We start from the raw sequence: 22,604 nt of genomic DNA on the forward strand, positions 1-22,604 counted from the left end.
CAGTTTTGGAACCGCGTTACTGAGGCTGGCTGGCGCGCGCATGCGCGTCTCCGGTACCTGATTCTTTCCCCACTGGACAAGGAGCGGCTGGTCTTGGAATTGAAGCCTGCCGAGCCGGAAGGCGCTGTGCTTTTTCACCTCCGTCGCTCTGGCGGAAACGCAAGCGGTGGAAGAGAGGTTCCGGGGTTGGCCTCGGTTGGCGGCTGCAGCATGGACACCCGGGCCGAGGAGGCGGGAGTGACTCGCCGCCCGATGCTGGCCTCTTCCTGGGATGCTGCCTGCGGAGCCCTGGCCCGGAGTCTCCATCTCACCCGGGCTGGTGTCGGCGCCCCGGACTTGGACTGGGAGCAGCTGCTGGCGCCGCCTGACCCGGGGTGAGCAGGGCCGGCGGGGACCGGGGCCGCGGCGCCGGGATGGTCGCGCTCCTGGGGGAGCCGGGAGGGAGGCGGGACCGAGCGGAGAGAGGGTGGGGGGCCCGGGGTGCGGGAAGGACTTGACTGCGGGGGCCCCGCATCTCCGCCGGGTCGCCCCCGGGGTCCGCCTCCCTCCCCCAGGCGACCCGACGGAGGCCTCTCTGTTGTCGACCCGAGGGGGCGTTAGAAAAACGAACTGTCGAGAATCCCCATCAGCTTAATTATGAGAAAGAGCCGCGTTTGCCTTTTGTTGCATTCTGCTTCCCCCTCTTGTGCGCACAGTAGGTGCCCAGGGAACTTTTTATGTTGAAGGAGAAGGACTGCAGAGGCTTGAATCCACAGTCGAGGAGAAAGTAGAGGGGAAAACCCCGGTGGGTGGCGTGCCCATCTCCTTGTGAATCTGTCTTGAGCGTCTGTTGGGTGCTTGGGAGGGTGCGGGGACCGCCGTGGTAAATGGGAGGGAGTTCGAAGAAGTCCTGGTGGCCCAATAGGAGGGTCGTGAGCAGCGTTCAGACAGGTGCACTGTGTGAGAGTTTGAACAATTCTTTTCAGCCAAGATCTGGTGATTTTGAAAAGAAGCCTCAACAGTGACCAAGATGAAAACCCCTGCTTCCTTTACCTGAGATGTGACCCTAACGGAGGTGAAGAGATCGTTTCTATTGGCATTTTAAGTTCCGCAAGAAATATGGAAGTATACTTAGGAGAGGAGTACTGTGGAACCAGTAGGGGCAAGAATGTTTGTAGTGATCTGGATAACAGGTTTGTAACTTGTTCATGCAGAAGTGTTCCCCCCAAGCAGTGTTGTATTTCTCCAGCGTTTGTGGTATTTACTGATTCTCTGACATTGAGGCCAGACACTAAGGGAGAGAAGAGAAAAAACATACCAGCAGGAATAGAAGTTTTGGCGCTAGGAATCTTGGCGTGTACATGAGCCCAGTTTGTTATTGTTGTTGTTGTTTTTTAATTTTGGAGAGAGCGAATGAGTGTGAGTGGGGGAGAGGGGCAGAAGAGGAGAGAGAGTCAGAATCTTAAGCAGACTCCACACTCAGGGTAGAGCCCCATTCGGGGCTCAATCCCATGACCCTGGAATCATGACCTGAGACAGAACCAAGAGTCTGGTGCTCAACCAAGTGAGCCACCCAGGGGCCCCTCAGGAGTTTTTATAAATGCGGAAATTGGGAGCTAACAGAAGGCAGATAAGTTGGTAGAACATCATAGCTGGTTAGTGGAGGACTTTGATTAGAATCGAAGTTGTGATAAATGTTTCTTGTCTCTCTTCTTAACTCAGAATGGTCTGTTTTCCAAAAATTAATTAGGCTGGAACTTTGAACACATTTTCTTGTAGGAAGCCTATTACAAATAGTGCACAAACCCCAGACTGTGCCATACAAGTATATTGAATGTGTTATTATACTTTTGATTTTTTTTCCGAATTCTTAAAAAGATTCTGTCCTAATCCTTCTTTAATAAAATTCAAGCTATGAACGGTTTTATTATACCACATAATGTTGGAAATAATGGATATGTTTATTGAGCTTTAAAATATGCTCTGTGCTACATGATTATACATTTGTTATCTTTTTTAATTATCTTATATAGGTAGTAAGTGACAGATGTAGTCTTTTTATCCAATGCAACTCATTATGAACCTACAGTTCTTCATGTCTTACCAGGAAAACTGAATCTCAGGATTTATGTATTGTCCTGGAAACCTTCATTTTTAAACGTAACTGTTAAAAGTGATAATGAGTGAAAATTTTTAAAGTTCATTTCTTTTTTATTTGTAGTGAAGGTGAAAAGATTATTTTGTACAAAAAATATCTAAAATTGGAGTTCTCCACACATGCTTGTAAAATAAAGGTAAGTAATCACTAAATTATAACTAATTTGAAAACTACAGTTGTTTTTGTACTACATAAACTTATTTTCTGATAGCTCACTAATGTGGTAAGTCCAGTGTGGTCCCTGGTTTTAGTTGAGAAGTACTAAACATGGAAGAAGAAATTCTTCTCTAAGAAATTACCAAAATTCAGGGCACCTGAGTGGCTCAGTTGGTTAAGCTTCTGACTTCGGCTTAGGTCGTGATCTCACGGGTCATGAGTTGAACTCCACATCAGGTTCTGCACTGAACAATACAGAACTTGCTTGGAACTCTCTCTGCCCCACCCCTGCCCTGCCCTTCCCCTGCTTGCACTCTCTTTCTCTCAAAATAAATAAATGAACTTTAAAATTATCAACGTTCTTCTTTTAAAATAAATCAACATTTACTAGCTATGGCAATGCTATGTTATATGCTATTATTAATATAATGGTATCGTACTTTTAGCTTTAAGCCTTGGAAAACTGAGTTTAAATACATTTTTTATTTTTATGTAGAACTTAGGTGCAAAGAAAGTGCAGTTTTTGTCCCAAAACATCCAAACAGAACACAGAGAAGTTCCAGACAAAGGCAGTACAGAGTTCAAGAAATTTGGACTGGTGTCTTCAGCAGGAAAAATATTGTTACAGTGAACTTTAATGAGGTCATTAGAGTCTAGGGAAAGAGTACTTAGCTGGAAATCAGAAGCCCTGACTATTAAATGAGTTTTGTTGCTAACAAAACAGCCTTGGTCAAGTTTCCTCACCTGTTTGGACCTACTTTGTGGGTTATACAAGGAGACTAAAGACAGTAAATTGTTGAGTTATTTTTATCTTTAAAATATTTTATCTTGGGGTGTGTGGGTGGCTCAGTGAGTTAAGCATTCCATTTCCACTCAGGTCATGATCTCTCTGAGTTCGAGCCCTGTGTCAGGCTCTGTGCTGGCAGCTCAGAGCCTAGAGCCTGCTTCCGATAATGTGTCTCCCTCTCTCTGTCCCTCCCCTGCTTGCTCTCTGTCTCTGTCTCTCTCTCAAAAATAATAAACATTAAAAAAAAAAAAAAAAACCCTTTAAAATATTTTATCTCTGTGCTTATTATTACTTAGAGAAGGTCACAGAACTGACCTTCCAAGTTGTTAATATTCCAAGATGTTGTTTTAGGAGTAAACGCTAGTAACTTCTAAAGTTTTTTAAATAAAGCGATTCACTCATTCAACAATTAGAGTGCCATTTGATCCCAGATCCTATACTAAGCATTTAGGAATTAATGGAAATAAAATAAATTGGAGCAGAACCCTCATATTGCTAATAGTATAGTGGCCAAGACATGTCCAAAAGTGTGCAAAATATGTCCTACATTCAATAGTGAGGAAGACTTGAGAATCAAAAAGCATGAAAGAGATCACATGGAGGTTGGAATGTAGATGTATAAATTTGATGAGATGTTTATTTAGTTGTTGATGACAGTCTGATCTTTCGTGTCGCACTGAGTTTTTTGATCGTGGATTTGTGTTCACCTGTGTCTTTGTGTGATACATGGGCTTGTGTGTCTCTGAAGGAGAATGTTTTGTGACTGTTCTGTGAAAGTAGGAGGGAGTGCAAGGACCTGTTTCATTTAGGGGGATCTTATGAGGACTTCTTCCAGGGCAATAACATATGAAAATTAAAATAAAAATAATAGCTACTGGTGCACAGTTTTGAGCCCTTAATCAGTGTGGTCAGTACTGGAAATTTTAACACGTACTTCTCAGGACAACTCTGTGAAATCGTTATTACCCTCCCTCATTTTACTCCTGATTTCAGGTTTTTGCCTTTTCCCAGGATCACACAGGCTCTAAGTAGAGTCGTCATTGAACCCAGTTCTGTCTGATTCTAAATCCTATTCCCTTTCCACTTTGCTACTTTGTTGTCCATATCACACATAAAATGTCTTTTGGTTCAGAAACATGGACAAAATGAGGCAGCATGAAGCATTGGGAAAACTACTGGGGTAAAAGCTGGCAGAGCTACGTCCAAAGTTCTGACCTTTACTACCTGGGTGTCCTTTGACAAGTTAGAAAATCACTCTGCACTCATTTTTTAAATATGCAAGGTATCAAGCTATATATTAGATCATCTTGACATTCCCTTACAGTTCTAACTTCTAAAGTACTGACTTACATTTAGTATTTCAGAAGCAACGTAGCATGGGCTCTAGACAGCCTTATTTTGCTTTAAATATTTATATTTACATTGCAAGTTGCAGTATGTTAAGTTCTCAGATTGGTACAGTTTATTTTTAATCCCTTAAAAAAACTGAGTAAATGTTATTTTATGTTTCCCATCCCCATTTGCTATTTTATGTGTAGTCTGTTACTTTGAAAGGGCTTTTTTATTTAAATACTTCTGAGCCTCATGATAAATTTTAATTTTTTTCTATGACTATGCTAGAGAAAATGTAAAAATGAAAATGTATTTAATTTTTTGATTCTTGAATGCTTCACTCTTAAGTAATGAGTAACCTTATTTTTTTTTTTTTTTTTTTAATTTTTGGGACAGAGAGAGACAGAGCATGAACAGGGGAGGGGCAGAGAGAGAGGGAGACACAGAATCGGAACCAGGCTCCAGGCTCCGAGCCATCAGCCCAGAGCCTGACGCGGGGCTCGAACTCACGGACCGCGAGATGGTGACCTGGCTGAAGTCGGACGCTAACCGACTGCGCCACCCAGGCGCCCCAGTAACGAGTAACTTTAAATGATGATTGTTTTTAATATTATTTTCTGAAACTTCTTTGTTTTATAACAGTTGCTCTCCTTTGGTGAAAAGCAGTGTGTGTTCATCAGTAAAGTTGTGGTACACATGAGGCGGGTTTCAGCCAGTTCTTCAACAAGCTCTCCTGCTGTAGGATCAAGGATAGACCTCCGGAGGGTCCAGACTATCATGGAGTCCATGGGGTCAAAGTTGTCACCTGGAGCTCAGCAACTGATGGATATGGTTAGATTTCAGCAGCAGGTAGGTAGAAATGGATTCTGTCCAGGGACTCTTAAAAATTTGAGTGATCTGGGCGCCTGGGTGGCTCAAGTCGGTTGAGCATCTGACTTTAGCTCAGGTCATGATCTCACGGTTCATGGGTTCGAGCCCTGCTTCGGGCTCTGTGCTGACAGCTTGCTCAGAACCTGGAGCCTACTTCAGAATCTGTGTTTCCTTTTCTCTCTGCCCCTCCCCTGCTCACATTCTGTCTCTGCTCTCAAAAATAAATAAATATAAAAAGAAATTTGTTTAACTTCAGAGTGACGGCTTTTTATAAGGACATGTATTGACTTAAATCTTTTCTTTGCTTTTGTAAAATAGCATTTTTGTAGACTTTCCCTCCTACAAAATACCTTACTACAGACCCTCACAGTTTTTCATGAATTTATTCATTCAGCACCTTGTTGGTAGATAAGGCACTATTTGAGCAATTTAGAAAGTTTTTCTCAAGCATAGAGATAAAGAGGAAATTGGAGGAGAGTTGTGTAAAGAATGTTGAGAATAATGGAAGAACTTGTCAAGCTCCTGAGACTACTATTTGAAAGGGTTTAGGAATAGTGTGTCTTTTAAGTATGATCCACAGAACGCCTATATCATAATCCTTTCCAGTGTTTACAACATGCATATCCTGGCCACACTTTTCCACCTACTAAGTCTCCCAGAGTGGGATCCAGGAATCAGTGTTTTAAACAAGTATGCTATGTTAATTTTATGCACACTGTGGTTGGAGAATAACTCTTTCAGTGCAAAGATTCTGTGGAGAAACAAACACTGAAGATTTTTAAAGTTTTGAAAAGCAAAAGATTTTGTAAATAGAAGAGATGAATGATTAAATATGACTAGTTCACTGACCGATTTCTATCTTTTAAAAACTTGACTTGGGGGAAAAAAAAAGATGGTAGAGTTATTTTGGAGAGAGGTACATGTCTTTAAATCTTAAGGTCTTATTCCTTAAGTTGTACTCGTTTTCTTTGCCATGAATTTGAATCCGTGCAGAAGGGTATTGAGTAAAACATCAAAGTGTTTTCCTAGCTATCATCCCGTTCCCCAGAGGTAACTGCTGATAACAGTTTGGTGTGTATCCTTGTAGAGTGTTCTGTGCATGTAGAAACTCTACATAAACCGTCCCAGTCACCGCTCACGGGTTAGTACTATAGACACTGCGTGGTAACTAGCTTTCCTCCCACCGCTTCATGCGAGGAAGTTTGGGGGGACACCCTGGGGAAGGAAGATGGTCCCGTTCAGTCTCCTTTTCAACATCCTAATGTGGGAGAATCCGTATTTGTGGAGTGGATCCTGATTGTCTAGGACTGATTATTGTTAACAAACCAGAAATCTCTGGAATCTAAGGCATGGCTTCTTGGAAAATGCCACATGAACCATGTGATTATCTGAGCATAAAATGGGGGTGTTTCATGCCTGCTACGAAAGTGGTCAGCCACACACTGTTTACAGCCTTCATATGTCAATTTGGACTGGACCTGGGCCTGTCCTGAAGGGGAAAGAAAGGACGTGGGGTGCTGTGTCAGAATCCTAGACCTCCCCCTGCTTCACCCGTGCCTTGGGGATTGCTTGTTTCCTTGAAAGCTTTATTAAAGGTTGACACTCACGAGTCATGCAGGTCTGATGTGACAATACAGACTTTTGTTTTATCACAGTAAATGTTAAAGTTATTCCTTATTTTCTTGTATTTGAAGTTCATATATACTAGCTTTGATTTATTTTTTGCTCTAGTAATTTAGAGTAACCAAGTAGGAATTCTATATCAAAGTACCTAACATACAGCGGTTGTTTAAAGTTACCTGAATGAAAGGCTATGCCCCATTTTCTTAGAGAAAACATTAAATTGTTCAGGATTTATATTATGGGGCTTTTTCCCCTTTAAAATAAAAATGACTTTATAATTTTATTTTTTTCTGAGTATGAAAAGTGACACATCTTGGAGGTTTTTATAATATAAAAGTTATAGAAAATTCATACTTTTATAAGTCTTACAACATACAGAGAGAGAAAACTATTTTTCAGAAATCCGTGTGTGTGTATACACACGCATGTGGATGAAATTATGTATACCCACACATATACATAGCTCTTTATATATACATGTGTAAGTATACGGGCACAATTTTATGTAAATGCTTTTATACTGTACATGTTGCTCAGTAAAATTTTCCATTTAACAGGATATCATGGGCCTCTTATTAAGCAATAAAGCAATATCTCTGTGATTTTTATGGATATTCTGTGGTATGTAACCAATGTAACCAGTCGTTGATTCATGAATATTTTAAGCTTTTTAGATTTTTTTTTTTTTTTTTTTTTTTTTTTGGTAGCATGAGTAGCAACACATAGAAGGAATTTGAATGTCTATTTTTGTAAATTGTTCCAATATCTACTTAGAGTAGATTCTTCAAAGTGGAATTATTTTGGCAGAGTGAGTTCTTTAGATTATTTAATATGTATTTAGCTGTTCACTTTCAAAAGGACTCAATGTGACTTCAAAATAATATATGATAGGACAAGTAAAAATAAGAATTGAACAAACTGACATGAAGTAGAAGAAGGGGTGCTTGGGTGGCTCAGTCAGTTAAGCATCTGGCTCTTGGATTTTGGCTCAGGTCATGATCTCACAGTTAGTGAGTTTGAGCCCCAAGTAGGGCTCTGCGCTGAGAGTGTGGAGCCTGCTTGGGATTCTCTCTCCCTCTCTCACCCTCTCTCTCCTTCTCTCTCTCTGCCCCTCCCCTGCTCACACATGAGCCCTCTCTCTCTCTCTCTCAAAATAAATAAATAAACATTAAAAAAAAAAGAAGTAGAACAGCCACCAGGCACCTGAGGTTTGTTCATTTACTCTAGTGACATATAGACTGACCTGTGAATATCTTGATACTTCATACAGAGAAAAAAAAATCACCCAAAGAGCCCTGATCTGAGGGAAAAAAATGACTAAAAAGCAATGATTTTCTTATGATCCGAATATTAAGAAATAACAGAAAATGAAAATTTGCGTAGCGAATACATTTACATTGGACTTTTTAAAAAATTTTTTTAACGGTTAGTTTTGAGAGACAGAAACAGAGCACAAGCCGGGGAGGGCAGAGAGAGAGGGAGACACAGAATCAAAGCAGCCTCCAGGCTCCATCTGAGCTGTTGGCACAGAACCCGATGGGGGGCTCGAACCCATGAACTGTGAGATCATGACCTGAGCCAAAGTCGGACTCAACCGACTGAGCCAGTCAGGTGCCCCTCCTTCTTTTTTTTTTTTTTTTTTTAATGTTTATTTGTTTATTTTTGAGAGAGACAAGGGGAGCGAGGGGCAGAGAGAGAGGAGAGAGAAAATCCCAAGCAGGCTCTGCACTGTCAGCACTCAGTGTAGAGCCTGATACAGGGCTTGAACCCACAAAATGTGAGATCATGACCTTAGCCAAAATCAGGAGTCAGACACTTTTTTTTTTTTTTTTTTAAATTTTCTTTTTTTGAACGTTTATTTATTTTTGGGACAGAGAGAGACAGAGCATGAATGGGGGAGGGGCAGAGAGAGAGGGAGACACAGAATCGGAAACAGGCTCCAGGCTCTGAGCCATCAGCCCAGAGCCTGACGTGGGGCTCGAACTCGCGGACCGCGAGATCGTGACCTGGCTGAAGTCGGACGCTTAACCGACTGCGCCACCCAGGCGCCCCAGGAGTCAGACACTTAATCAGGAGTCAGACCCACCCAGATGTCCTTCTCTCACAAACTCTTAAACAGCAGGATCTATGGGGTGATATATCCTGATAAGAACCTATCATACAGTTCTATTGTTTTGATTTTAGGATAGAGCCTTATGTCTTAACACTTAGTTATGTTTTCCTCCTGTGGAAAAATTGAAGAGCATAGCAGATATGACAGCCTTCCCTTCAAAGTAAGCCAGAATCTTCTCAGGAAATAATACTGCATGGGCAGTTGGTTGAGGCCACAAAACAGAACTCTTATTCTCCTGGAAATTCTGAAAAGAAACACAGCCAAAGGTAGCTCATTTTATTCATTGAAAAGGTCACAAAAGTATGTAGTACATTTAATTTTAAGTGACTGTGTGGCCTCCATGAAAACTCATTGCAAAAGACATGGCTAAGTAAAAATGAGTAGTTTATCATATGTGGAAAGTAGGGGAATATTTAACTCTAAGAAAATTACCAATTATTGTGACTCAGTTGAGTAGTATATTTTATCGCCATAAATTAAGGAGGCCTTTGTAGCGGAGACGTGAATGTTAATGCAGTTTTACCAAGCATGGTAATATTTAATATTTCCTTTAGGGAGAAACTACGGAGAAATCATTAAAAGCCTGGACTGTGGAGTTAGGTGGCCCAGGTTCATGCCCCGGTTCTGCCACTTAACTAGTTGTGTTACCGTAGACAAGTGACCTTTAGCCTGGGTCTCCTCCACTCAGTATGGGGGTAGTAATCTTAGCCTGCTTCGTGTGGACGTTTTGAGGGTCAAATGAAAGAATGCACGTTGCCTGCCTCACAGTCATTACCCCCAAAGTTAGCTGTCATGACTGTTAACAGAGACGTGTATTTCTTTACCTTGCTCAGAATCGTATTCCCATTGGCGAGCGGCTTCAGTCGGTTTTGGGAAATCCTGGCTACAGACGTGGGATTGACCTGCAGTCATCATCTGCTTCGGGGGCCTTGGACAAGTCCCCGTCCACGCCTTTTCCTTTCAGAACCGGCCTGACCTCTGGAAACGTGACTGAAGACTTGAAAGCTTGCACCGATCAAAGTCTGCAGCCACCCGGTGGCGGAAAGGCTACGAGCCTCCACGAGTATAAAACTGTGTCACCAAGCCATGTTCTTCTTGAGAATGACCTGAAAAATGCGGTTTCTTCTCTCCTACCAAAGAAAGCAAGTGACAACTCGAATATACCTAACTCTGACTTGCTGCCTTTTCTCCAGAGTTTATGTAGTCAAGTTAGCCATCTCCGCGTGGGACGTAACACCAAGTGGCAGGAAACCGTCCCTAAGGCTGGTGGAGACATTGCTGGTGTTGCGTAAGTATTTAAGGCAAGTGTGATTTGGATTTCATAGGTGGAAGAATCAGTTGGAGGAAAACATTCGTTTCACTAACTACTGCCTGAAAATGTTTCCCGAGGTCATTTTAGCAGCTTCTGCATTTTACACATTAACATACTTATAGGGAATAAATATTCTGTAGGGGAGAATGGATTACTTTTAAAGAGGGGTCTAAAACTGAAGATGTTGATCACTTCTTAGGCATTTTATGGAAGGGGTACAAGCATCAAATAAGGGTTGGAGTAGAAAGTTATCTGTATAAATGGGGAGGGGCCGTGGAAACCATAATATAAACATTTGTGCCTGATTATAGTCACTGAGTCATTATAGTAGATTTTCTTTGTAGATCTTGTTTGCCATAGGCTAATTTTAGTCTTGTCATCAATGACATTTTTAAGCTTATAATCGTTTATAGTGTACAGACCCTTATCTGCTGATCTCATAATTCTAATTTTTTTGCAGCCTTGGTGTGATTAATGGGTGGCTAAGTATTTGATATGTTTCCCCATCCTTCATGCTGATGTAATGTGTCAGGATATTGCACTAGACTGAAATTCATGACTCCGGTCATAGTTCTGGCTTAACTCTTTTGCCTTACTGGTTAAATCTTGTGGCTTAGATTTTTTTCACATGTAAAATGAGGTAGTTTTATTGGTTGAAATTTTTTAAAGTCTCCAACAGCATTGAAATTTGAGGAGTTTAGCAACTTATTGGAAAAAAAGTATGGTTTTCAGTAAGGATATTTATTACTTAGTAATACTTTTTAGTAAGGATTCTCGGTAAGGAGAAAAACCATTATTCTTTAGTTGTTGATAGATTACATCAGTGAACTCTAGTTGGTATGTGATGTGGCTAAACAAACAAAACCAAACAAAGCAAACCAAAAAAAATTAAGTTGAGATTAAAAACTGCTGTGGGGCCAGGTGAGCTTGAATGTCTCCATTCCTCTCAGCTCTGTCAATGCGAAATGAGCTAACCTTTTTCAAAATTTTATAGAGAAAGGAAAAGAATTTTCTTGGATGCCAAGTTAGGATAGTTGCGGGGGTTATGTAGTCTTCACAAAGAAGAGAGTGTTCTGGGAAGGAACATTTGGTGCAGGGTGATAGATGTGTTTTTACGTAAAAAGTTACAAATCATCATAATGAAGGACATTCCAGAAAATTATGGACTTTATATTTTTAGTATATGCGTGACTGTATGACTTTATTTAAGTGTTTATTTATTTTTGAGAGAGAGACACAGAGTGCGAGTGGGGAGGGGCAGAGAGAGACAGGGAGAAACAGATCTTGAAACAGGCTCTGAGCTGTCAGCACAGAGCCTGATGCAGGGCTTGAACTCCAGAACGGTGAGATCATGATCTAGACTGAAGTCGGACACCCAACCAGTTGAGCCACTCACTGTTCCCCAGTGTCAGGAGTGTCAAACAACTTGCTGATTCCAGACCTTTTATAAAGATTTCTTCTTTGAGGGTAGAAATTCTCTTCATTTTTATATTCTCATTTCAGTTGTATGCTTACGTGGTTAAAGAATTAAAGATTCAGAATACTTTGGGCACTCAGGGTTGTGGTTGCCTGTTCCATGTGTATTTTTGGAACCTGGAAATAATGTTGTACGAAGACAGCACAGCTATGGAGGCAGATTTCGGCAATGTGTGTTGGCTGCTTGTTTTAGTAGAGTTTGGTTGCTTTTGTGATGACATCAGGAATCATTGTTATATTGTGTGTGTGTGTTTTAATTTATTTGTAGCACGGAAGAGCAGCCTGTGTGCTCCTACTTGGAAAAGGTCCTTACTAAAAATATGGAACTGATGGAAAAGAAGCTTGTGGACTACATTGATCAGCGGATACATAAACTGCAGAAGCACATCGATACAAAGATGGCTTTGTTGATGGACGTGCTGCAGAGTCCCTGCCCCCCACCCGCCGGGATGGCCCTCCGACAGTGGGACTCTGGGGAAAGACTTTCAAACGGAGAAAGATAAGTGCTCGACACGGACCGTGCGCTACAGATATTTATTACGTATTTATTAGAAAGCCAAAACCCCACAAGTTCAAGGCAAGTATTTAATGGCATTTGAGGATCACCATCTTACGTACGGTGACCTCAGTGTTCGTTTTAGCTCTACTTGTTACTGTGAATCCAGTACTGTGCGCTAAGATTTAACAACACGATAGGGTTATAAATTATTTTTGTTTACAGTCTTGTTCACTCTGACAGAAATGTATGTGTGTTTCTGGCTTCAGTGTTGAAACATGTTAAGGATTTTTAATGCAATCCATGAGTCTGTGTTGTATAATGTTTTTGATAGAAGTACATTTTTTATTTATAATAGGGCTTATTTTATGGTCTTAGGAGTATGAAAAAGAATGCTTAGAGTATTTGATGATTTTTCTTTTTCTAATTGATTGTTCATGGAAAATTAGATACCTAAGACTTAAAAGCCTTTCATTCAGATCACTGATTGGGTGGTGTTTACGCTCGGATAACGGCTGAGGCATTGTGTTTGGCATGCGTACGTATGCACCGGGGCCGTTATTATCTGTTTCAATAAAGCGTAGCAGTAGGTAGAAAGTAAACATCAGAACCTACCTGTTCCTTGCTGGGATTATTACTTTAGACTTAGTGTTTGAGGTAAGTTGAGAGAATTCATCCTGTTTGATCTCAGTAAACCCAGAAAGTGTACAGTCCCCTCCTTTCCTGAGCAGGTACAGGTTCTTGCCAGAGGCCTTCTCTCGTGTGTTTCCGGTGTGAAGCTCTGAGGCCTGCATTGAAGGAAGAAAGCGTGTGAATCAAGGGGGCTGCGGTTCTCTCTAGCAGACGTATGATAACTATCGTATGTGTGTTCAAGAGTGATCTAGTTGCCCTTAAAAATAAACCTATCCACTTTGGAAATTACTTGTCTCAAGGAAACAGTAAAGTTTTATTTTCAGTGAATCTTTGCCGAAAATGTTTTATGTTTATGGAAACGGGGTATTTCACACTCATTCAGTGTTTTGGTGAATTTACTCTTTGGAATAAGGGCTAATTTAGGGGCACCTGGGTGGCTCAGGCAGTTAAACGTCCGACTTGATTTCGACTCAGGTCATGATCTCAGGGTCATGAGATCCAGCCCCTCCCCCAAGAAGCCACACTAGGCGTGGAGCCTGCTTAAGATTCTCTCCCTCCCTCCCCTTCTGCGCCTCTCCCTACTCGTGCTCTCTGTAGAAAAAATAAAAAAAGGGCTAATTTAGATAACGCTACTCATTTTTATATACTACAGAGGTAATACAGCATGTGGAACATGCTCTGACCGTAGTCACAGGAGAATTTGCATATCACTTTTTCTAGTCTTTTCTGATTTGTGGGACATTCACAACATGTATAGCTATATGTTCCTACTTCCTTTGACATTTGGGAGAAACATGTCTCACTAGGAAAGTGGTCCGCTGCTCACATTAGCATCACACTTTACAAAGTAGTAAAACACCTGTTCTCATCAAAACCTCTCCACCATTAACAGCCACCATCACCACCGCTCTTGTCAACCACGCAGCATCCACTGTCTCTTCACAAGTGCTCAGGGAACTGAACTGCTTTGCCAGCGATCCTGTACAGTCAGGGGGGAGGTGGGACTCAGGTCCAGGACTCCTTTCCTTCCCGTCTCCATCTCTCCTGTTCCTCGTGCCCCGGTGCGAACCGTGGGGTGGGATCTTCTTATTTAGAATTCATCGCCTTTGACATTTGGAACCCAAGGCCGTAGAAACGGGAAGCGACTCTTCCTCCACGGCCGCCTCGCTCACGTTAAGGGACATGTAGCATCTCCCGAGACGCCCCTTCCTTCCCTCACACCCCCCGGTCTTCATCCATAAGGACGGTCCGTGCCCTGCACTGGACAGGGCAGACCCGGATGATTCATTGTCCTCTGCCCATGCTGACAGGGTCTCTCCGGATGGCCCCCGAATCCTGACACAGTTGCAGGATGGCTTAGAGGGAACACCGCGAGGGTAGACAAACCTGAATTCTTCCACCGTAGCCCCTTCCCTGCTGCGTAACTTTGGCTGAGCTATTCAGGATTTCACCTCACTCTCCCTTCTGCAAATGGGGATATCACAGCCTTCGTCTTATCCTGTGGGAGGTTTATAATCATCTGAACAGGGAGCACCGACACAGGCCCGGCACACAGAAGCGTCTAAGACGGGAAGTGTTCGTCCCCCCTCCCTTGCTCTTGCCCCGCTGCGTCCTCTCTTTCTCGACACATCAGGGATAATGTATGTGATTCTTAATTAATAGCCCTTGAATTCTGGGAAATACGGAAGCGCCCCTTCTTTTTTTCCTTCAGGGCCAAACAGAAGTGAATTCCAACTTCCCTGGCGAAGGGCCACGAATCTCAAAGTGTGGCACCTTGACCGCACCAGCAGCACCTGGGAAGTTGTTACCCGTGCACGTTCTCGGGCCCCGGCCACCCCCGTCCGGGTCAGAATCTGGGCCCAGGGTCCCACAGCCGCGCTTTTGCAAAACCCTCCCGCGCTTCTGAGACTCTCTGGTTTAGAACCACGGGCAGAGGGGGAGCGTAGGGGCGCTGGAGCAAGGGTGCCGGGATCCGGTCCCTCTGCTGCCTGTATCGGTCCGTGACTCTGGCCACGTGAAGTGACTTCTCTGGGATTTCTTACCCGCCGAGTGGGGATTAGATCGCATCCATCCCAGAGGGCTGTTGAGAGGACTGATTAACTGGGGAAGTTCTCACGAAGCCCTGAGAGAGTCTGGTAGGGCAGTGCCCTGTCCTCAGCTTGGCCTTGCACTGCCATAACCTGGGCACTTCTAGAGAACGCTTGTGGGTGTATATTTATTTCAAAATAAAAAGTGGGGGGGGGGGTTGCATAGGAGGCTCACTTGGCTGAGCATCTGACTCTTGATTTCAGCTCAGGTCATGGTCTCATGGTTCATGAGATTGAGCCCCTCCTTGGGCTCTGTGCTGACAGCACAGAGATGCTTGGGATTCTCTCTCTGCCCCTCCCCCGCTCATTTGTACTCTCCTCTGTCTCTCTCTCAAACATTTAAAAAAGTGAAAATAAAAAATTTTAAATAAAAACAGCACTGGTACCTGGTTCCCTCCCCACCACCCCCAGAATATTGAGCTAACTGCACAGTATTCAGCCTGTGCATCTGGGATTTGGGAAACTCCCCTGCTGAGTGATGCACAGCTTGGGGAGCACAGTCCGGTCAGGGGCTGTCAGCCATTCCCATCGTCAGCTGGGTTGTGGGTTTTCCTACCGCAACTTCTGGGTGCAGCTGACATCTTTCCACAGAGATTTGTCAGTATGGCCAGAGTTTTCAGCCATCCTTTTTAGAAGACCAAAGTCTCTACTTGAAGCAGGAAAGGTGAGTCTGATGCTTTCATGTTCTGGTCTTTCAAGTGTCCAGGGACAGTCCTCATGGCATTGAGTTGCAGGACCAGGGCTTTGTGGGTCTTCACCTCCTGCCTCGGATCCCCATATGGCCGTGTAGCTTAATACTTACTGTTTTGTAGGTGTTATTTTAAAGATATGATTGACAAATAAAAATTGTGTGTATTTAAGGTTGTACAACATGATGTTTTGATATATCTATATATTGTGAAATGATTACCCAACTCAAGCAAATTAACATATCACCTCAAATAGTTCCCATTAAACACTTGATATCTATGTATTTAGCACATTTCAAGTAAACAGTATAGACATCTGTAGCCATCCTGCTCTACATTAGGAATCTAGAACTTATCTTGTAGTTAGTACCCTTTAAGTACTTATCTTGAAAATTAGTACCCTTTAACCAACATCTCTTATTTCCCCCACACCTACTCCCTGGTAACCACCATTCTACTCTGTTACAATAAGTTCAAGTTTTTTTGAGATTCCACATATAAGTGAGATCATGCATTTGTAATTCTGTGTCTGGCTTATTTCACTTAGCATAACATCACCCAGGTTTATCCATGTTACTGCAAATGGCAGGGTTTCTTTTTTTTTTTTTTTTTTTTAATTCCATATAGTTAACATACAGCATTACATTAGTTTCAGATGTACCAATGTAGTATTTAGCAACTCTGCATACTACTCTGTGCTCCTTAAAGGATTTCCTTTTTTAAGGCTGAATAATAAACTCAAAATGGATTAAGGACCTAAATGTGAGATCTGAAACCATAATAATCCTAGAAGAGAGCATAGGCAGTAACTTCTCTGACATCTGCCATAGAAACATTTTTGTAGGTATGTTTCCTAAGGAAAAGGAAACAAGGGCAAAAATAAACTATTAAGACTACATCAAAATGAAAAGCTTTTGTACAGCAAAGGAAACAACCAACAAAACTATGGAACCTATGGAATGAGAGAAGATATTTGTAAATGACATACTGATAAGGGGTTAGTATCCAAAATATATGAAGAACTTATGAAGAGGCATAGTCAGGTTGCTTAGTAGGTTAAGCATCCGACTCTTGATCTTAGCTCAGGTCTTGATCTCAGGGTCAAGAGCCTTGTGTTGGGCTCTGCACTAGGCATGAAGCCTACCTAAAAAATAAAAAAGAACTTATTCAACTCAACACCAAAAAAACCCCCAAACAATCCAATTTTAAAATGGCCAGAAGATATGAACATACATTTCTCCAAAGAAGATACATAGATGGACAACAGACTCATGAAAAGATGCTCAACATCACCCATCATCAGGGAAATGCAAATCAAACCCACAATGAGGTATCACCTCACTCCTGTCAGAATGGCTAAAATCAAAATGACCAGAAATAACAAGTGTTGGTGAGGATGTGGAGAAAAAGGAACCCTCGTGCACTGTCGGTGGGATTGTAAATCAGTGCAGCCACTGTAGAAAACCGTATGGAGGTTCCTCAAAGAATTAAAAATGGAACTACCAAAGGATCCAATAATTCCACTTCTGGGAATATATCTGAAGGAAACAAAAATACTATGTTGAAGAGAATCTGCCCTCCCATGTTCATAACAGCACTGTTTACAACAGCCAAGACACGGAAACGACATAAGCATTCATCGATGGATGAATAGATGTACACGCGCGTGCACGCACACACACACACACACACACACACACACAATTCAGCCTTAAAAAGGAAATCCTGCCGTATGTGACAACATGAATGAACCTTGAGGCCATTATATTAAGTGAAGTAAGTAAAACAGAAAGACAAATACTCTATAATACTTATAGATTATAAGTATTTCACTTATATGTGAAATCTAAAAGAAGGGAAGAGAAGGGGGAAAGGTAGGGGGAAGGGAAGGGGAGGGAAGGGAAGGGGAAAAGGGAAGGGAAGGAGGGAGGAAGAAAGGAAAGAAAGAAAAGGAAAGAAAAGAAAAAGAAGAAAGGAAAGAAAGGGAAGGAAGGAGGGAGGGAGGAAGGAAAGAAGGATGGAAGGAAGGAAGGAAGGAAGGAAGGAAGGAAGGAAGGAAGGACCGAGCTTCAAGAAAAAGACATTGGATTCATGGGTACCAGTGGTGGGAGTGAGGGGAGGGGGAATTGAGGAAGGTGGTCCAAAGGTACAAACTCACAGTTATAAGATAAATAGGTGTTAGGGATGTAATGTACAACACCATGACTCTGGTTAACACTCTCATATATACCATATGCCATATGGTATATATGAAAGTTACTAAGAAGGTAAATTTAAGAGTTCTTATCAAAAGGAAAAAAAACCTTTTTTTTGCATCTATATGAGATGATGGATGTTAACTAAACTTACCATAATCATTTCACCATATATGTAAGTCAAATCCTTACGCCGTCCATCCTAAACTTGTACACAGTATTGTATCTCAGTTACAGCAACGAAACTAGAAAGAACCCAACTCTTAGTTTCACTGATCTTTTCTGGTCTCCATTTTATTATTTCTGCTCTGATTTTGCTACATCCTTCCTTCTGCTCTCTTTGGGTTTGGCCTGTTTTTCTCTATTTTTTTTTTTAATGTTTTTATTTGATTTTTGAGAGAGAGAGAGACAGAGGTGGGGAGGGGAGGGGCAGAGAGAGAGGGAGACACAGAATCCGAAGCAGCCTCCAGGCTCTGAGCCGTCAGCACAGAGCCTGACAAGGGGCTCGAACTCATGAACTGCGAGACCATGACCTGAGCTGAAGTCGGACGCTCAACCTCAACCGACTGAGCCACCGAGGCACGCCTCTCTTTCTCGTTTCTTAAGATGTAAAGGTAAACTCTTTATCTGAGAGCTTTCTTCTTTCATAATGAAGCCATTTATCACTGTAAACCTCCCTAGTAGGACTGCCTTCTGTTGCATCCCATAAATTTTGATATATTTTGTTTCCATTTTTATTTATTTCAAGGTATTTTTTTACTTGCCATTTGGATTTTTTTCTTTGACCAATGGCTTGTTCAGGATTGTGTTTTTTAATTTCCATATTTCTGTGAATTTTTCAGTTTTCCTTTATTATAGATTTCTAATTTCGTGCCATTGTGGCCAGAAATTCCATGTGACTTTAGTCTTTTTTAATTTGTTAAGACTTGTTCTGTGACCGAGCATATGATGTGTCATGAAGAATCTTCAATGTGTGGTTGAGAACAATGTGTATCTGCTTCTCTTGGATGGAATGTTCTGTATGTGTTGGGAAGGTCCATTTGGTCTAAAGCGTAGTTCAGTTCTAACGTTTCCTTAGTAATTTTCTGTCTGGATGATTTATCCATTGTTGAAAGTGAGGTATTAAATTCTCCTACTATTCTTGTATGGTAGTCTGTTTCTCTAGATCTGTTAGTATTTGCTTTATATGTTTGGTGCTTTGATGTTGGGTGCATATATATTCACAATTATTATATCCTCTTGAAGAATTAATTCATCTTTTCATTGTGATGACCTTCTTGTCTCTGTTACAGTTTTTGACTTAAAATCTATTTTGTCTGATATAATTAAAGTTACCCCTACTCTCTTCTTGAATGTTCTTGTCTAGCTGTGGTATCAGGGTCATGCTGACCTCCTAAAATGAGTTTGGAAGTGTTCTTTCCTCTTCTGTTTTTTGGAAGTGTTTGGGAAGTACTGATATTAATTCTTTTTTTTTTCAACGTTTTTTTTATTTATTTTTGGGACAGAGAGAGACAGAGCATGAACGGGGGAGGGGCAGAGAGAGAGGGAGACACAGAATCGGAAACAGGCTCCAGGGATATTAATTCTTTAAAGATAAATTTTTAGAAGTAAAACACTTGGTAGAATCATGCTTTTTATGTTTTTATATATATTGTCACATCATCTAGAATAAACTGGTACCAATTTAGTACCCCCTGAAATATATATGAGTACTATTTTTCCATGTTGAGAGCAACAGAAGGTTTTAAAACTAAAAATCTCTGGCAGGTGCCTCTTAATGTATCCCTGTGTTGATTGAAAAACTGGTTCAAGTTTCTTACCTTCAGACTGGGTCCAGTTGAACTCTGCCAAACACGGCACGATGAAAAGGGCCAAGGGGACAAGCCTGCTCACAGCCTCCATCTCTATCAGGGGAAAAACAGCCCAGAGGGCTAGCAGGCTTTTATACTTCTCGGTGTTTCATAACCGGCTGGCTTCATGAGCCCTCTGGCCACCTTCAGGGAAATGTGTCAGTGTGACCAGCCAAGGACTAAATTTATGTGGGAATGGAGCAGCTGTGTGACTGGTGTATTATCAGCAATCCCCAACTTGAGTGTTGCCTCTCCGGCTCATTCCTGGAAAGCTTACAGAAAGTTCCCAGCTAAAAACTTCCTCGCAGGGGATCTCCAGCCCCCGGCCCGCAGCAGGCACTGAGTAATTCATCACGGCACCGAGTTAGAGTTGAGCCTTCGCCCTGTTATTCGTTCAGATCACGAAGCAGGTAGCACTGCTGATATCGTAAGCCTTCACTGCTCCTCTCTAAAATGAACGCCTTTGGATTCTAAAGGATCAGCCAGGCGAGGCAGGTAGTGTGGCACCCGGGCATACTCTGGTTCCAGCTGTGTTGCCAGATGCCTGCCAGGGTGCTGACAGCAAGGAGAGCGATGACACAGGATGAGGAGGAAAAAGAAAGTGTGGGTCCAGGTTCAATTGCCAGGAATTTTAAGCCATTATGTCCAGAGGGCCGGAAGTAGGGGGATTAAAGTCCCTTAAGTACTATTTTGCAGATGATAGAAAGGAATCCTGGTGTCCTTGAACAAGTGTATGAACAAGAACAAGTGTATAAGAGTGTAGAGTTGCCCTCCTTTCTTTCCTTCCTCCTTCCCTTCCCCTTCCTTCCTTCCTTCCTTCCTTCCTTCCTTCCTTCCTTCCTTCTCCTTCCCTCCCTCCCTTCCTTCCTTCTTTCTCCTTCCCTCCCTCCCCCTTCCTTCTCCCTCCCTTCCTTCCTTTTTTCCTTCCTTCTTTCCTTCCTTCTTTCCTTCCTTCCTTCCTTCTTCATTCCTCCCTTCCTCCCTCCCTCCCTTCCTTCCTTCCTTCCTTCGTTCCTTTCTCCTTCCTTCCTTCCTTCCTTCCTTCCTTCCTTCCTTCCTTCCTTCTTCCTCCCTCCCTTCCTTCTTCCCTCCCTCCCTTCCTTCTTCATTCCTCCCTTCCTCCCTTCCTTCCTTCCTTCCTTCCTTCCTTCCTTCCTTCCTTGCTTCTCCCTCCCTCCTTCCCTCCCTTCCTCCCTTCCTTCCTTTCTTTTTTTCTCTCAACAGATATCCATTAGCTAATAGTTTAGGTTTTGAGAATACTGAATTGAACATGAGAGACACAGCCCTACCTTCATGGAACTCCTATTCTAAGTGGGGGAGACAAAAACAAATGAAAAATTCAAATAGTGAGAGGTGCTCTCAGTATAATAAAGCAGGGCGAGGGGTTAGAGAGTGACTGCCTCAGTGGGGGTGGGGCGGGGCAATATTAGAGTGGCCAGGGAGTGCATGTTGAAGATGAAATCTGAGCAAACAGATAAGGGGGAGGCTGTCATGTGTGATCTGGGCTGGAGGGGTACATGAAGGCAAAAGAAAGGGCAAGTGCAGAGGCCCCGAGGAAGCAGCAAGTAGCTTACTTAACACGTCCACAAAATAAGGGCGGTCGGCCAGTGTGGTGGGTGTCACTGAAGGGAAGGCGATGGCAGGGGAGGTAAGGAGAGGCAGATAATGAGGAAAAGGTGAAGGACCTGTAGGTCAGATAAGGAGTTTGGATTTTATTCTCAGTTCAGTTGGAACTGGCTGAGCAGGAGAAAGATGTGACTAATTTTTACAGAATTTTCTGTGGAGGTAGGCAGAGACCGGATATTCTAGGTGGAAACCCTTTCTGGTTGCCCTCAACCCTCTGTGATATCCAGACTATCCTGCAGCCCAGAACCCATCACTGGGCTCTAGGATGTTGGGGTTCTTGGGGAGGGCACAAGCCTATACTGTGACTCAAGGGGAGCCATTCCTAGCGAGGTCCCTGGACTAAGCATTTGGCCTCACACCGGTGCCATAGTGGCAAGACCAGCACCTGTGACATGGGGAAGTGGTGCTCCCAAGGAGCTTGGACACTCAACCAGGTCCTGTCAGCTCAGAGACTTCTGGGGCCAGCCACATATCAGATGGGGAGTGGTGTCCTGGTGTGGGAGCGAGCAGGGGGCATGCCTATGTGGTGAGGACCCATCTGGTCACTAAGGGCTGCTTACCCTCAGCTGTGTCCACGGATCCTCACTCCTACCCCCACCCCTGGCCTTTCTTACCACACCGCTCTCTCTCTCTTACGGATGCGATCTCCTAGCTCCCTGAACTGCCATCATTGCGTGTGAGAGCCTTAGGGTCCCTCCTCCGGGAGGAGAGGGACACTGGCAGAGGGAAAACACACGAATTCCTTCCCCAGAAGAGGAGGCAGATATTTGAGTGATGTTGATTATTTTCCTGATATCCCGTAACTGAAATACTGTAATATAAAATTAAATACCACTTATGGAGCACCTGGGTGGCTCAGGCGGTTGAGAGCCCAACTCTTGATCTCGGCTCAGGTCATGATCCAGGGTCATGGGATCAAGCCCCGCGTCAGGCTCTGTCCTGATCATGGAGCCTGCTTCAGATTCTCTCTGCCCCTCTCCCCTGCTTGCGCTCTCTCGCTCGAAAATAAACAGTAATTAAGAAATAATAATAAAATAAAGTAGATTTTTAAAAAAGATTTTAACTACTACTTAAATACTGACTTGAAGACAATACATGTTATATGAAATGGGAATGAGAGAGGAAAGAAAACAAGGACATTTGCTCGATGTGTGTATATTATGTATATGTATACATACGTCCATAAGTGTACGTGTATACACACCAGTGTATTCATAACAGG

General features: G+C 42.7%; 1 protein-coding gene and 1 long non-coding RNA gene across 3 annotated transcripts; one reads left to right on the forward strand and one right to left on the reverse strand.

The window, feature by feature from the left end:
* Positions 1–20: 20 nt before the first annotated feature.
* On the forward strand, positions 21–13,262 carry CD2H10orf88 (chromosome D2 C10orf88 homolog). The gene is made up of 6 exons (XM_086681087.1): positions 21–374; positions 966–1,172; positions 2,201–2,273; positions 5,055–5,261; positions 9,852–10,306; positions 12,075–13,262. The coding sequence occupies exons 1-6, from the start codon at positions 211–213 to the stop codon at positions 12,307–12,309; spliced, it is 1,341 nt and encodes a 446-aa protein (XP_086537213.1). The 5' UTR covers positions 21–210; the 3' UTR covers positions 12,310–13,262.
* On the reverse strand, positions 12,327–20,586 carry LOC147576212 (uncharacterized). 2 transcript variants are annotated; one of them, XR_015241904.1, is made up of 3 exons: positions 19,727–19,827; positions 16,700–16,855; positions 12,327–13,526 (listed from the first exon to the last, which is right to left on the reverse strand). It is a non-coding gene; the product is annotated as an uncharacterized LOC147576212 (long non-coding RNA). The 2 variants fall into 2 exon arrangements; XR_015241903.1 differs by lacking the exon at positions 12,327–13,526 and having other exon boundaries at positions 16,665–16,855; positions 19,727–20,586.
* Between the last annotated feature and the right edge of the window lie 2,018 nt (positions 20,587–22,604).

The sequence above is a fragment of the Puma concolor genome, chromosome D2 (genome assembly GCF_028749965.1).
Source record: "Puma concolor isolate L17-30 chromosome D2, mPumCon1.1.hap2, whole genome shotgun sequence".
Lineage (NCBI taxonomy): Eukaryota > Metazoa > Chordata > Mammalia > Carnivora > Felidae > Puma > Puma concolor.